Source organism: Pinus tabuliformis, chromosome X (assembly GCF_031772625.1).
Source record: "Pinus tabuliformis cultivar Carrire ecotype Pingquan chromosome X, CPIR1, whole genome shotgun sequence".
Classification (NCBI taxonomy): domain Eukaryota; kingdom Viridiplantae; phylum Streptophyta; class Pinopsida; order Pinales; family Pinaceae; genus Pinus; species Pinus tabuliformis.
Window position 1 is genome coordinate 1,082,931,782 of NC_142308.1, and position 16,782 is coordinate 1,082,948,563.

General features: G+C 40.9%; 1 protein-coding gene across 2 annotated transcripts in view; it reads right to left on the minus strand.

The window, feature by feature from the left end:
• LOC149143584 (uncharacterized) overlaps window positions 1-13,363 on the minus strand; it is a 282,472-nt gene extending 269,109 nt beyond the window's left edge. For both annotated transcript variants that reach the window (XM_089449002.1, XM_089449000.1), the window contains exon 1: window positions 12,400-13,363. In XM_089449002.1, the coding sequence (XP_089305128.1) occupies window positions 12,400-13,284 (885 nt within the window). In that variant the 5' untranslated portion in view covers window positions 13,285-13,363. The remainder of the gene's footprint in view (window positions 1-12,399) is intronic.
• Between the last annotated feature and the right edge of the window lie 3,419 nt (window positions 13,364-16,782).

A 16,782-nucleotide genomic window follows, 5' to 3' on the forward strand; every position in this document is an offset into this window, starting at 1 on the left:
AAAGTACAATAATGTGGAAGTGGTGCACCTGGGCTTGCCTCAATGGCAAGCGTGATCAAGCCCAGGTGGTAATATGTCAAGCCCAGATGGCACAAATAACTGCTACAATGATGCCCTGCGCTACCCTTGTGAAACTATGTTGTCTGCTGCAAAGATGTTGCTGGAAACCCCACCTCCGGTGCTCAGAAAATTACGAGAAATTAACCCCGGCCTCTCCACCAAATACCTAGAATAACCCATGAAGGGATTGGCCAAATGTTGACCTCGGAATTTTGGCCCAAATTCCCCTTAGCTCCTCTAGCTGCTTGCTGAGTTGGGACCCATGTTTGACCTCTTATATTGCCCAGAAAATCCTATAAAATTAGGAGTGTGATCCTTGCCCAAAACCTAGAAAAACACAAAAAGGGTTTCCCTTGGTTCCAACCTTCAAACATTGACCCTTCACAGCTTGGCCCTCCTCCAATTTTGAATTCTGTTGTTGTGACTGATCCTGTCAATCTCTTCTCTCCCAACTCCAGCCATCCTCCTCAAATGGCCTTCCAAATGATCTCCCTACTTCTCCCGGCCAACTCCAACTCTACAATTGCTTCCTCCAACTCCCACAAGAGCCCAGAGATGGCTCTCTGCACTGGCCCAGGTGACTATAAATCGAACTGCTCCAATGCAGCCACCTCCTGCTCCAAAACTCCCCCGAAAGGTTGATCCTCCATTGTAGCTCAAATGCCCAAACTCCCCCGACAATTGTTGCCCGAATGAACCCACAAGCAACACCTGTGTGTTCCTCTTTTGCGTCCTCCAGAAACACGCACTGGCTGAGACAAATGCTGAATGATGTGACTGTGAAACTCCATCGGCTCTCCTCCAAGGTAGTACGAATTTCCCTCCTAGGGTGGCACTCAAAGTCCACCGAAGCAAGGGTTGAGATCTCCGCTCGGAGACACTCGTGTGCTAAACAGCACAGTAACCCAGCTAAGCAGCTCGAGCAACTAAGATTGAGTTCAATATGTCAAAAAGATAAGATGCCAAAATGAGGAGAGTTGCCTTCCTTATATAGATTTCGTGGAGCACTTTTCCCTCCATCGTGGGTCCCTCACTTAACCATCGATTTCCCCTCCACACAAATCGAACTAGGGAATGTGTATTCTCCTGATGTGGGTGGCCCCCACGTATAAATTAACCACATCAAAATAGCTTCTCCTAAGTCTAGCCTTCTAATAGAAGCGAATGGGCCCCATCACCTCCAGAATCGGCCCCAAAATGTAGAAATTAATCCTGTTCCAAAATAATTTAGGAAGGGACATTACAGACCGAGCCTCTATGAGGGCTTGTGGGACAAGCCAAAACCAAGAGGAATGAGTTATAGAGGCCGAGGTCTAATCTGAGCGTTGTGGGTTGGTCGCAGATGTGCTAAGGAGCAAACCTGTGTTAGGGTTGGTAAAGGAGTCCTGTAACAGCTAAAGGGACTAGCTGAGAGATATAGGAAACTGGATCAATGGGTTAAAGGAGCAGTCTACAAGTCGACAACAAGTAGGGCCAAGTGGACAAGGTCTAAAGGAGCAAATCTTGTGGGCTGAATAGGATTGAAAGGGTTGGTTTCCAAGGATAGCAACAACAAGTACATTTGTATATTCTTTGTATGAGGGTAGATGAGAGCCTGATGGATAGATCTCAGCCCTAGTTACTGGTGAAAGGATTGGCAGTGTATTATAGCATTGTACTAGGGTTTGTAAATGTTAATTTTAGGTATGTTCTATGCTAGAGCAATTTATTTCAATTTCACACTTAGCTCAATATATTTTCCAAATTAGCAATCACATCAGCATTAAAGTAAACAGCAGATAGAACATAAATATAAATCGCATGCTTGTTGTCCCAATGTGCACGCTTGATGTACCTTGCATGCTTGCTGTCCCAATATGCATGCTTGTTGTACCTTGCATGCTTGTTGTCCCAATGTGCATGCTTGCCGACCTTGCATGCTCGCTGTCCCAATGTGCATGCCTGTTGTACCTTGCATGCTTGTTGTCCCAATGTGCATGCTTTCTGTACCTTTCATGCTTGTTGTCCCAATGTGCATGCTTGTTGTACCTTGCATGTTTGCTGTCCCAATGTGCATGCTTGTTGTACCTTGCATGCTTGTTGTCCCAATGTGTATGCTTGTTGTACCTTGCATGCTTGTTGTCCCAATGTGCATGCTTGTCGTACCTTGCATGCTTGTTGTCCCAATGTGCATGCTTGTTGTACCTTGCATGCTTGCTGTTGCTATCATGCTGCTGCACTTACATCAGATCACTGTTAGGGGATTCTCTGATCATTCTAACAACTGTTAGGACAGCCTTCACAATAAGGTCACGGACTGGTTGGGGCATCAATGACAGTCCTACCAGCCCTCACATATCAGCAGCAACATCTGCCCGAAAGCTACGATCACCCTTCTCCAGCATTCCTAAACCACACGTTGGCTTGTTATACCCCAGCAATCACAACTAGCCCTTACACCCTCCACCAAAGTGACCCAAAAACAAGCTACTGCTCCAGCAATTAACTCGGCCTCCATTGAGGAACTCGAGCCTCCTCCACGCTGTCTTAGAGCCTCCCTCTCTTGCTATGGTTAGGGCAATTTCAGACCTTTCATTCTTCCATAGACTACGTTAAGGTTCTAGGGCATCCATCTAGGGTAGAGACCCTCTTCTAGGCTGCGTTTATATTGTTGCCCTTCTTGACTGCGTATACCTCTTCATAGGTTATGTTAGGGCTTCTCCATAGGAAAGCGTTAGGGCTTCTTCATAGCAGTGTTGAACCCTACCCTTGCTGCAATATAAGAGCCTCCCTTTTGGACAGCGAAGATTCTTCTCCATGAATGTAGATGAGGGAAACGTATAGATCTCTTCGTCTAGGACTAGGGCAAACCTCCTAGATCAGCGTATTCTCTTAGGGATTCTTCCTTCCATTAAAACCCAAACGAATGGAGAAGAAGAGATCACAAGAGAGTTGTGAGTGTGTCCAAATGACTTTCAAGGCACCTCTATTTATACTAAAATGTTTAGCACATGAGGGGTTTATTTGGTTGTTGGTCGACCTTGACGAATTGTCCCATAACACAAATAAATTCATATCTCCATGAATATATATCGGAATCGAATGATCCTTAGATCAATCCTACACCTCTCGATGAGAGAGATCCAAGAAAAATATCAGCTGCCATAAATAAGATGACCCACATGGAGTTTGGCTCTAGTTTCCAATTTTAACACTCTCTCTCAACTAGGGAGAACTCCATCCACTGATCCATCTGCCAGACTGTAATATCTCTGCCATCAGTGCCCTGCATAGCTCTGCTCTGTTGAACCATGAAGAAGAAGAATTGATCGAGAATGTCTCATACCATTCTCTACTGACCCGATGTCAGTTTTATTGACCCCAGATCAATATCACAAGAGAGTGTCTCAAACCACTCATACTGATCCCAGATCAATGGAGGTCATCCTAGCATAGAGAGTACGGTAGATACAACGATGCGCCCATCGATAGTACTACTATGGTCCCTAACTCCATTTCCCTGCTCATTGATCAGATGAGAGGTACTTCCCATGAGTCCCAGACTGCATGGGCAGGATGCCTTGACAGGAGAACTAATCATCCTGTCCCACAGGAGAACTAATCATCCTGGCTCACAGGAGAACAAATCATCCCCTCCCAAAGTAGCCTCAGGGTATCACACGGAAGGCTGAGTCATTCACCCTGTACACAGCGCACCATTAGGGGATGGTGAGTCGCCCTATGGTCGTGTGTTGCTCCAATAAGTACCCCAAGCCCCCTAGAGCTCCTAGAGCTTAATGCATGCAACATGCAGGACCCTTATACGAAAGTCTCTCAACGACCCCAAGTCGTTCAGGAAAGTCAAAGATTTGACCTTTCCCAGGGGCTTTGACAAAATGTCTACGACCTGTACATCAGTCTCAATGCGATGGAGCCTCCTCGCTCATCGATTTACCATATCCCAGATAAGGTAGTATCTGATGTCTATCTGCTAGAGCAATCATCGAATACAGGATTCCTCAACAATCGAATCCCCCCCCGGTTGTCACAGAGAATCACAGTGGTATTCATCATGTGTACAAACAGCTCACTAAAGAGCTTCCGCAACCAAGCAGCTTCACACGAGATCATACTCGTAGCTATGTATTCGGTCTCAGCTATGCTTATAGCAACCGACTTCTGCTTCCTGCTCATCCATGATATCGAAGCAGAATCCAAAGAGAACCAGCACTGAGAAGTGCTCTAATGATCCTCCACAATGCCTGCCCAGTCAACATTCGAATAATCATGCAGTTTCATATTTTCGGCAGTTTCAATCCATGAGAGATTGTGCCCCGAAGATATCTCAGAAGATTCTTGGCACCAATCCAGTGAGGCTCAACCAAATATAAGCTTACCATGCTAACTGCAAAACATATATCCGGACGGAAGTTCACCAAGAACATCAATGCAAATGAGTTTATGAAACTCAGAGGCATTTCCCAAATCTGGTTCGGCATCATCACCATATAACTTTTGAAAGTTAAGATCCTCGAGGTAGTCACAGGCTTGCAGTTTACCATTCCACATCCGGAATCCAACTCCCTCTTACTTCTGCAAGTGAGAGGGTTTGCACCTATCAGAAATAGGTCATTCTTAGAAGGTGCCGGTATGAGAGGTCTATCATCCAAAACCTTCAAACAATGGTGTGGATCGGCTTCACTCTTAGTGAATCTCAGTTTCATCTGACAGCTATCAATCCTCTCGTATCAAACCCGGGGTGATTTGCTTCAAGCCATAGAGGGATTTCTTCCACCTGCACACATGAGATTCCCAATCATGAATCTCAAACCTCCTTGGGTTGTTCCAAACTTGTGGATTTGCTACATGAGGGGAATGGTCCCCTTGTGAGATTTTCCTTCGGTACATCTCAGACATGTACCTTCATGCTCCTTTTGAATTTAGGCATCCCTGTCATCATCTGACTCACAGACCTCCGGTGTTATGTGTCAACTGACATGGTCCCCAATGGACTTTCTGCAATTTGATACAAATTGCCAAACCCTGAACCCATGAGTAAAAGCATCTTTGAAAATTCTATTTTCAAACACGTACCTTTCCATCGATGAATGCCACCCTGAAACCTTTGACTTCCATTGCTGAAATGGACACCAAGTTCTTCTTGCGATCAGGAACATAAAAGAGATTCTGTAAAGGAATCGAGTTACCCTCATTCAATTGATGAGTAACACCCTTTCTGGAATAGGTGGCATTGGCTCCAACTATAATCCCACAAATGTTTCCATCTCTACCAAATTAGAGAGAGAGCACCCTTCTATCCAATGGAGTGCCTTGAAGCACTACAATCAATAAGCCAGATTCCCAAAGAATCTGAAGGAGAGGGCCAATACAAGATAACACTTCTTTATCTTATCAGAAACAACATTTGATTCTTCATACTAGGGGTTCCTTGCTTTCTCTGAAGAGTTAGTCGTGTACTTGATGACCTGCAATACCTGTTCATTCCTCTGATCATTGAAGATGTCCCTGGAATGATTGTTATCATCATCAAGTGATGTGTCCCTAGCAGTCAAACACTCCTTCGCATAATGGCCGAACTTATTTCAGCGAAGGCATTTGCCTTTCATTCCACCCTTAGATCCGGACTTCCCATAGAAGTGATCTTCAGGTAGACCATCAGAAACTTCCGCTACGCCATTCTAATAATATTCTCTGCTTCGACTTCGACTTTGGTGAATTAGAAGGGATGAGGAATCCATTGATCCTTTTGTCCTTTCCCAACTGTCTTTGGTGATTGCTCTTTCACTCTTGCTTGGGCTTTGTCTTCACCTCAACTCTAATACCATGTTAATTTTAGGTATATTCTATGCTAGAGCAATTTATTTCAATTTTCACAGTTAGCTTAATATATTTTCCAGATTAGCAATCACATCAACATTAAAGTAAGCTGCAGATAGAACATAAATATAATTCGCAGAAAACAAGCCAAGACAAGAGGACACATGATGTGGCGCTAGCCAAAGACAAACCCCAATGTGGGGAAACCCTTGATCAATTCTTCTTATATGTTCTTCAATAGTTCAGCAAAGAGAGAAAGAGATAGTACATTTACAATAGAAGTCAACACTTTGACTTATCTAGATAAGAGCATAGATCATCTCTAAGAAGATGACACAGGAGATCAGTTGAAGACATGCTGCTTCAACTGATTCTCCAAGGTGACTCTTTCACCTATCGTTCTCTTGCATCTCATCATGCTTCACCAATCATGACTGTACCCATCACTGTACTGCATCATGTGCCATTGTTGTGCCATGTTGCCATACTGTCCTATGTGCTTGCAGCACTATGCTTGCCATGTTGTCCCATTGTGCTTGTTGTTGCTATACCTTGCATGCTTGTTGTCGCAATGTGCATGCTTGTTGTCCCAATGTGCATGCTTGCTGTACCTTGCATGCTTGTTGTCCCAATGTGCATGCCTGCTGTACCTTGCATGCTTGATGTCCCAATGTGCATGCTTTCTGTACGTTGCATGCTTGTTGTCCCAATGTGCATGCTTTCTGTACCTTGCATGCTTGCTGTCCCAATGTGCATGCTTGTTGTACCTTGCATGCTTGCTGTCCCAATGTGCATGCTTGTTGTACCTTGCATGCTTTCTGTCCCAATGTGTATGCTTGCTGTACCTTGCATGCTTGCTGTCCCAATGTGCATGCTTGCTGTACCGTGCATGCTTGCTGTTGCTATCATGCTGCTGCACTTACATTAGATCAGTGTTAGGGGATTCTCTGATCATTCTAACAATTGTTAGGACAGCCTTCACAATAAGGTCACAGATTGGTTGGGGCATCAATGACAGTCCTACCAGCCCTCACACATCAGCGGCAACATCTGCCCCAAAGCTACGAGCACCCTTCTCCAACATTCCTAAACCACACGTTGGCTTGTTATACCCCAGCAGTCACAACTAGCCCTTACGCCCTCCACCTAAGTGACCGAAAAACAAGCTACTGCTCCAGCAATTAACTCAGCCTCCATTGAGGAACTCAGCCCTCCTCCACACTATCGTAGAGCCTCCCTCTCTTGCTACGGTTAGGGCAATTTCAGACCTTTCATTCTTCCATAGACTGCGTTAAGGTTCTAGGGCATCCATCTAGGGTAGAGACCCTCTTCTAGGCTGCGTTTACATTGCTTCCCTTCTTGACTGCGTATACCTCTTCATAGGTTATGTTAGGGCTTCTCCATAGGAAAGCGTTAGGGCTTCTTCATAGCAGCGTTGAACCCTACCCTTGCTGCAATATAAGAGCCTCCCTTTTGGACAGCAAAGATTCTTCTCCATGAATGTGGATGAGGGCAGCATATAGATTTCTTCGTCTAGGGCTAGGAAAAACCTCCTAGATCAGTGTATTCTCCTAGGGATTCTTCCTTCCATTAAAACCCAAATGAATGGAGAGGAAGAGATCACAAGAGAGTTGTGAGTGTGTCCAAATGACTTTCAAGGCACCTCTATTTATACTAAAACGTTGAGCACATGAGAGGTTTATTTGGTTGTTGACCGACCTTGACGAATTGTCCCATAACACAAATAAATTCATATCTCCATGAATATTTATCGGTATCGAATCATCTTTAGATCAATCCTACACCTCTCGATGAGAGGGATCCAAGAAAAATATCAGTTGCCATAAATAAGATGACCCACATGGAATTGGGCCCTAGTTGCCAATTTTAAAAGTAAGTGACCCTGATCCCTGGTACGGGAGCCCTATGGCTTTCTTATTATGAACTAATAAGGAACGTGTTTTGGGCCAAAATTATTGTGTATTGTTATTGATATGTTTGTTGATATATTTCGTTGTGCAAAGTTATTTAAAGTTGGGCATCTCTAGTGCATTTGTGTTCCTAGGTAGGGCATAACCTGACCTAGGGTGCATGGGATCTCCAACATCTTCTTGGATAACTTCTTGGAGATTTTCCAATGCCGCCTCCTTCTCAACCAACTCTTGTTGTAGTCGAGTCTTCATCTGGTTGAGCCTATCCTCCTACCAACTATCCATCTATATGATCTTCTCTCCCAAGTGTACAAGCTAGAATCTACTCTTGTCCTAATAAGCCATAACCATAGTAAAGGTGTCTTAGGCACTTCTTTAGCAATGGTAACAGTTTGGCAAAGGTCTTCAGGTTCTTCTTCCTCTCTGCCATACTCAAGTAATGCATTTGGACCTTCTCTTTCAAACATTTGTTCTCTTCTTAAAACTAAATATTGACAGGCCTTAAGTCTTCCAACCTCTCTATGTTTGCTTTACCCATTTTGAGTTTGCACTGTCTTCAAAGTTTCGGGAACTATGTCAAGGATTCAACTGCCCTAATACCAATATGATCTTTAATTGAAGAACATATAGCCCACTTGCTTCACCAACACAAATACTATGCAGAATTAAAATCTTTGACTCTATTCTCAGTCTTATATAGAGAGCTTTATCTTACTGCAAGGCTACTCAGCAACTGCTCTTCAAGGGAGTCTCAATGCAACACTAAACTCTATCTTCCCAATGGCCTATTCGTGGGTGTACCTTGCACACATCAAATTGTTAACAACACGACAGCAATCAGGCCAATAGAAATCAAGACTCTGCTCAAAGTAAATCATTGATAACTCCATACAGCCTACTTCCGAATGTGGCTTCAAGAGTCTTGTACTCTGCTCCTATTGTATGATGTTTATCTTCGGGGCTTGTGAGCTCAATGGAATTTGAAGTGCAAATTCCTTGCTCCTTCTTCATTGGCATGTAAGGATGGGTTTGTTGGTTGACATTGTAAGGCCAAGGCAAGTGCCAACAATGGGAACAAATTACACAGATTATTGTGAGGACTCACTTTTAGTTCAATGAAGTAGAAGTCAAGGACATTGGTTCTATATGCCTAGAAAATATCAAATTGTGCACAATATAAAAGCTGCTACACTCAAGTTGAGCACACCACCGCTACCAAGAATATCATATGAAGGCTCAATAAAATGATAAAGAAAAGAGGCTCAATCCTTATGTGAGAGTTCCCAGAAAATCTCTTTCCACTATCAACTGCAATCTAGATGAACATTGATGGGCCTAGAAACCCAAATGGGAAAACCAGCTTCAAATGGTAGCTCACTTCTCATTTCTGCAACCTTTAGTTACAATGCAACTCATGGCTCCCCTGTGCATCTTCCTCTATGGCAAGCAAAAAAGCCCTTTGAGAGAGAAAGTAAAGGAAGAAATATGGAGAGCTAGGGTAATGGGAAAACCAATAGACTGACCTTTCATTTCCCATTCCTCGGCATATTCACTCCTATTTTATTTTTTTCCTTTTCATTTATTCTCATTTTTTTCCTCCTTTGTCTTATTCCAATTGAAATTGCATCATCTTTTCTAATTTCCCAATTAATTTGCAAATACGAAGTCTTAGAACTATTCCTTAATCCAAATCCATTCCCGATCACAGTGACAACACCAATATCATTTGTGGCATTGATTGTGACACTGTAGAAGGCAGTGGATATGTCCCCAACGTGCAGGGATATGTCCCCAATAAGAAATAAGTGCTATAAAGAAAGTATGGTACCAAGAAAAGAATAGAACCTTTCATGGAAAGGTATATGTTAGTAGTTGGAGTTCCATTTTGAAAACAACAATGACAATAGCAATAGCAAACAACCAAAACCAATGACAAACAAACCAATGCACTCACACAATAGCAGAAAGAACTAAAAAATTAAAAAGGACGAGATAGATATGGATAATATAGATAGATCAAATTCAAAATATAAAGAAGGAAAAAAGGAAAAGTAGCTTTTCCAACATTTTGTATACCATATAAACAAAATATCCACAGACAACCATAGTTTTAGTGTAGCATAGATTGATTTGGCTAGTAGGAATCTCCCTAACACAGCTTTGATATGACCATCTATCAGTGACATGCTAAGTTGTCTCGATGTGTATTTAGCTATTTTACAAGAACATCAAAAAGGGTTTCTTTTATTTTATTTATCGCATAAGCTGGAAGTACAAGAGAATTCTAGAGTCGTGGAAGCAAACCAATAAACCAATTAGAAGTACAATGTTATAAATCTGTTACAGATAATCAGGAATGGTTTGAGCTAAATTCAGGTAGTGTAGCTTGGCATTTTGAGAAAACATGTTACTAGTTTCTACATCACAAAATGAAAAAAAATGATAGCTTAAAGTACAATGTCACTAGTATTTTAAGCTTTGTCCTCTATAGGATCAGTCAATCTACCCAGAAGAATAATAGTATAAATAAATATATTTGTCTGATGCCTCATTTATTCGAATTAAAATTTTACAAAGATGATCAACTGATAAAACAGGAAAACATGGTAATTCAAGCTCCATGTGTAAAGGAATAAAAATCTGCTGGCGGTTTAATATGTGTGTATATGCTACCTAATCGTAAGACTGATCCCACTTTGTTCGCAGTTAAATACCTTAACAAAACCCTATATCACTTGAACCAACAAACAATGTACATCACTAAATTTTATCTAATGCTGGTATTATCCATCTTGATCAAATTGCAGACCCAGAAAATACTAATATTTTTTCTCAGGCTTGGAAATTGGAAATCGGCATTACATCTTGGCATTCCTGACAATTGGCATCCTGACTGGCACAGTTACACTAATGCACTTACTGAATCACATGTTAGGATTCTTGAAGGTGAAGATGAACTTATTTGGGCACATGCCAAGCATGGTCATTACTCTCCCAAGGATGGCTACCCTGTTATATACTCTGCACATAAGCCACCAATCTCTGACTGGTGGTGGAGTTTATTATGGAAACTGAAAGCTCCCCCCACCAGACTTTTCATGTGGACTGTACTTCGCCACAAAGCTCCCATGGGTGAAAACCTTATGAAGCGATCCTTCCATGGCCCTACTTGGTGCATCCTATGTCGTCAAGCCTCTGAATCCATTGAGCATCTCTTCCTCCACTGCCCCACCATCATGGATTTTTGGGCCCTGATCCTCTCCTCTCTCTCTATTACCTTCAGATGGCAGGGGAATACCATCCTAGAAGCCTGGCAAACATGGTGGTCATCGGCCCAGCCTCATAAAGTTAGAAATCTCCCGCTATTGGTTTGCCGGGCTATCTGGCTGATTCGGAATAAATTCATTTTCAATGATATTGTGTCTCACTGGAATCAGGCTTCAGCATATGTCTTGTCCATTTACTCCAATATACCTGAGGATGATAGACCTGCACCCCATCGATCCATTACCCCTGAAGTCATTGACAAAAGCATTTCTAGGGCCTATTTTAGTGGATCTGCCCAAGCACAGGGCTGTGGGGGGCTTTATTACACCTATCTGAGAACCACTTCTTTAAAATTCAGATGGGTTTGGGCAATGACACCAATAACTTTGCAGAATTGATCACACTCAGACATCTTTTGCATTTTGCTTTAGAAAAAGAGTATAGGCACTTTCAAGTTTTTGGTGATTCCAAGATCATCATAAATTGGTTCAACAGCATATCTATCTACCATGCACACACACTCACGCATATATTACTCACGCATATATTGGATGATGCTCTGTTTTTAAGATCCCAATTTGACTCCATCGTTTGTCACCATATCTATCCATCATATCTATCATATCTACAGGAAGCGCAACCAGATTTCCGACCAGCTATCCAAGGAGGGTGCGATCCAGCCTCGGGGTCTATGGAGAATAGAAGGATATGGAGTCTGAACCATCATCCATACATTGATCACAGAATATAGGAGCCAGACAGGGCCTGATTTCATGATTTTTGAGCCACTACCAGTACTTTTTTCACAGAACAGTCTTATATATATATTTATCTTTGTTATGTAATTATGCACATACTACCAGTGTACCATACCCGATGGGGTTTTTTTGTACATGAACATCTGAATGGTGGTTTGCCACAACTTATAGCATATGCTTCTTCAAGAATCTACGATATGTAATAAATTTTCAAATATTAATGGTAATACCCAACGGGGTTTTTTTTACATGAACATCTGAATGGTGGTTCGCCCCAACTTGCAGCATATGCTTCTTCAAGAATCTATGATATGTAATTTTCAAATATTTTTGTAATTTTCAAATATTAATGATAATTTTCAAATATTAATGGAAATTACGATTTTCTCTTCGGAAAAAAATTCCGACCACTAAATCTTCTGCGAGTATATTTGCTTTTGAGTTTAGCATCTAAAATCCTTCCAAGAAGCCTACAATCTTTAGTTATAAAACAAATCTAGAAAAAGATATTAACGAAAGCCGGAAAAATAATAATAATACTGACAATTTGGTAGAGATGTGCCTACCTCTTTAGCTGTACGGTTTTCTTCATTTTCTACATTTGGTTGGACCGGTTCTTGAGTTAATTTTTCGTCTACTGTTTCCAAAGTTTTCAATGTTTCCTTCGAATCTCCAGACTTTTTCTTTTGCGGAAGCTGATCAATCCCTTTGGCATTCTTTGTTATTTTTTCCTTCCTATTCTGTCGCCGTTTTTTCGACTTTGAGGGCTTCTTTTTAACTTCTGAAATCTTCGGCATTGCGGTTTTGTGTGGGACAATTATTGAATTCTGTAGCGCAACACCATAATCATAGCCAACATAATGGACTTTGCTTTGAGATACGTCCGGTACCTGCCCGCGCTCATTGTTAGTTAAATCTTCGAACTCTTCCTCTGCCATTTCCCCGGGAATTTGTCCCTCTTCAAGCTCTTCATCTTCAACATTTTCCCTTAAATTATTCAAATCCCCAACTTCATTTTGCTCCGTCAATGAGGGAGTTTCTGGTATTGCCGTTGACGGTGACAAGGAAGACTGAATGGCATCCAGTGCATGGTCGCTGTCATCATTAGCCTTGGCATGAGAATGGGAATTACAAGTACAGCCATGGGAGGGAGAGGAACAGGGCCGAGGTTGAATGCCCAAGGGACTCAGACCACTAAATCTTCTTCCCAGCAATGTGTTTAGAGCCTTTGGGCATTGAATTGATGATGTTTCGAAATCAATTCGCTCCCACTTCCAACTCCAATTAGAACACAGGTCCCTGTCAGCATTCCCGTTGAGTGAAGTATTGCAGTCATTCCTGGCAATAAGCGTCAACAGGGAATTGAAATCAAGTCTCGAGGGAGCAAGCCATGATCGAGGAGGCATTTTCGCCTCTTCTGTTGTAGCCCGATAAACATCCACGCCACCCATCACTTGCAGTGGCCTCAGCGCACCTGTGGCGACCCTAGCGTTGGTGCATACTTCGAAATATTTCGATGTTAATATTTGATTTATTTGTACCTTGGCCCATTTGATTTATAAGGCTTCTTTTGTATGCAATACCACTTACTAATACCATTTACTATCTTTGAGCATTTTGTAGAAGTGGGAATGCAAAAGAAAGTAGTGGTTTTTTCTAAGAAAAGAAAACATAATTTTGAAGGCAATATTCTGGAAAAAGTTGCGGATTACACATACCTCGGAATTGACTTCAACAAAAATCTAAGCTAGAATGGTTGTAAAAAGAAATGAACTTTAGGGGGTTGGAAAGTATTTTATGCTTTTCAAAATAGGTGCAGAGAGGCAGAGTTATGGGACTGGAAAACCACTCAAACTCTTTTTGGGCTTCTAGTGATTTCGGTGATTCTCTATGGTTGTGAACTATGGGCCAGCAGTACATCCGACATGCAATGGAGACAAATTGAGAAAATTCAGAAGCGTTTGATTACAAACAAATTTAAGATTAAAAGTGCAATTCCTTATGATATTTTGTTAAGTAAAACGGGGATTGCTCCTATTGAAGCAATTGTTATGGTGCGAGTCATAAGTTATTTAAAAAAAAATTGAGCAAATGGAAGAGGGTAGATGGTCTAAGGTTGTCTTTAATGATAGATTGTGCAAGAACAAAAAAACTTGGATGTGGCAAAATAACAAATGGTTTAGTAAATGGGATATTTGCTTGAACGTGTGTCTCATAAACAGCAAAGAGATAAAAGCTTTTGTCATGGAAAAGTTCCACAAACGTACTTGAGATAAGGAGCTAGGAAGAAAGAAAAATTACTATATTGAAGTGTTTAATCGCACTCATAGTCATCAACCAGAAGCATACATAGAGGTCAATATCTCTTGGAGAGCCAAATTCTTATTGCTCAGTTAAGGACTAATTTTCGTCAACTCCGTTGTGAAACAGGGTGCTAGAAAAGACCAAAGGAAGTGTGGAAGGAAAGTGTATGCATTTTTTGTTCTTCCAGAAAAGTGGAAACAGAAAAACATTTCATTTTAGAATGTAAGGCTTTCAAAGACAGCAGGCAAAGTTATGCAGATATGCTGGCAACTAGCTCTTGGGATAATCTATTTAGCAAGGGGTTTGTCGAAAAGCTGGGAGCATTTATTTTGAAGCTTCACAGAAAAAGGGCCGAATACATCAAGCAAATGAAGAAACAATCTGTCCCATAGGCTATCTTTAGCCTCGTGGACGTTAAAATAATTTATTTCTTTCTTTCTTTCGACTTGTGGTTAAGATTACATACATCAAAATATTTTGATGTTAATATTTAATTTGTTTGTCTTTCGAGCCTTCCTCTTGTGGTTTAGTGGGTATTCGTCGTTGTGATGAACATGTTCGATTTTTAATTATTTTTTCTATAATTTTTCCTTTAATTTGATTTATGTCAAAAATATGGTGTGCAAAGTAGCAATTTAGAGTAGTGTAAATAAGCTAAAATTAATGTGTAACATTTAAATGTAGAATCACATTTAGGTATTCGTGGCACTAAATCATCATATATCATTATGATAATTAAGATCAGTCCCTGGTTTATGATATAGAGTTTATTTTTAATCATAGTTGGTTTCTAGTGAACATTAGTTCGCTTGAAAGCTTTGGTAATTTGTAAATTCTTAATTTAAGTTCTGACTCTTTATCATTTCACAATAATGGAAGAGGTTATTGATCCCTATGTTCTCACATCTTGATATTATAAGTGTTTTTAAGGTCAGCGTATGATTACCATTATATTGTAGGCATATTAAGTGGGTTGGTGAAGTTTTTGTAGAAAATCTTGTAGATTCACAAGCTCATGCAATTTACTAAAACACAGGACAAGAATCTACTTCTACTTTCAACAAGCAGAAGCCAATACATCGATAAAAACAATATGAACAAGAAGAAGATAAATCAATGACACATAACACAAGATGTATCTCGGGAAATCCACTGCTCAAAACCCCAATATTTGTGTTGCATATATCATAAATATGAGTGAAGATACAAAGCTTGTTCTCACTAGAACAATTTTGCACAAGTACATTCAACTCTCTTAGCTCACAAGTAAGCTCTTGGCCAACACTTAGCCAATTATGTAGCTCTCCAAGTCCCTAATCTCTTGCATAATTCCTAGGATGAATAATGTGTATTTAAAGAGAATTCATGCTTCCAAAACTGCGCAAACCAAACATATGTCCTTATCTGATTGCATGCATGATCTTTACAACTTAGTAAATCACACAATTGATAGAACATTGTCCATGCGCTCTAGTCTCAATTGGGTCTTTCTCAGAATCAACATGCATGAGTTTCTAATGAGGGAATCTTCAGTTCACTAGAGTGACACTTGTGGATGCACTAGTGCACCAACTGATTGTTAGCTCTCTATTAGTTCCACAAACATTTTGGAACTAATTTAACTGAACATAACTCAGTAAACTGAGTGATCTAATTTCAACTCACAATTAAACTCATATTGGACCCCTAAAACTTAGGGAGAACATATACATGACTTCAGAAAGACTTCCAACTCGAAATTCCTAAGCTAATTAAGTTAATTTAATTTAATTAACTATTTACAAGTTGCTATGAGAATAGAATTCGATTTTAATTCTTAGTTTAATTCAAGGACAAATTAAACTGGAATTTCTTGTTTCCATTTCTCAACACTCCCTCTCAACAAGAAAGGGATTATCAGCTACCCCGATCCTATCTCTGTGAAACTCGAATTTACATCTTGACAATGTCTTTGTCAAAATGTCAGCATCTTGCTCCTCCATGGGAATGTACTCTAACAACATAATCACCTCAATACACAATCTTTGAGATGATGATATCGGATATCAATATGCTTGGATTGATCATGAAAAACTGGATTTTTAGAGAGTTTGATACAACTTTGATTATCACAGTAAATCACAGTTGGATCCATCTGCTGACCAAACAAACCAACCAGGATCTTCCTCATCCAGATGACCTCACATGTTGCCTGACTTGCAACCATGTACTCTGCCTCTGTTAAACTGAGTGCAATTGATCTTTGTTTCCTGTTGTACCAAGAAATTGTTGCTGACCCAATACTAAAGATCCCTCCTGATGTGCTCTTCCTATTGGATGGACTCCTTGCCCAATCTGCATTGGTGAAGCCTTGAAGCTTCACTCCCTATGTCTGTTTGTACCATAATCCATACTGAGAAGTGCCCCTAAAGTATCTCAAAACATGCTTTGTCGCCTTCTAATATAGCTTGGTATGCCTAACCATCGCTTGACTAAGTTAGTTAACTGCATAGCACATATCCGGTCGTGTGTTCACCAAGTACATGAGTGAACCCACAAGTTGCTTGTAAACAGTAGCTTCCACTACTTCCCCTGAAGTAGCATCCTCCTTCCTCTAGTTACCTACTAGAGGAGTCTCCATGGGTTTGTTGCTCTCCATGCGGAAT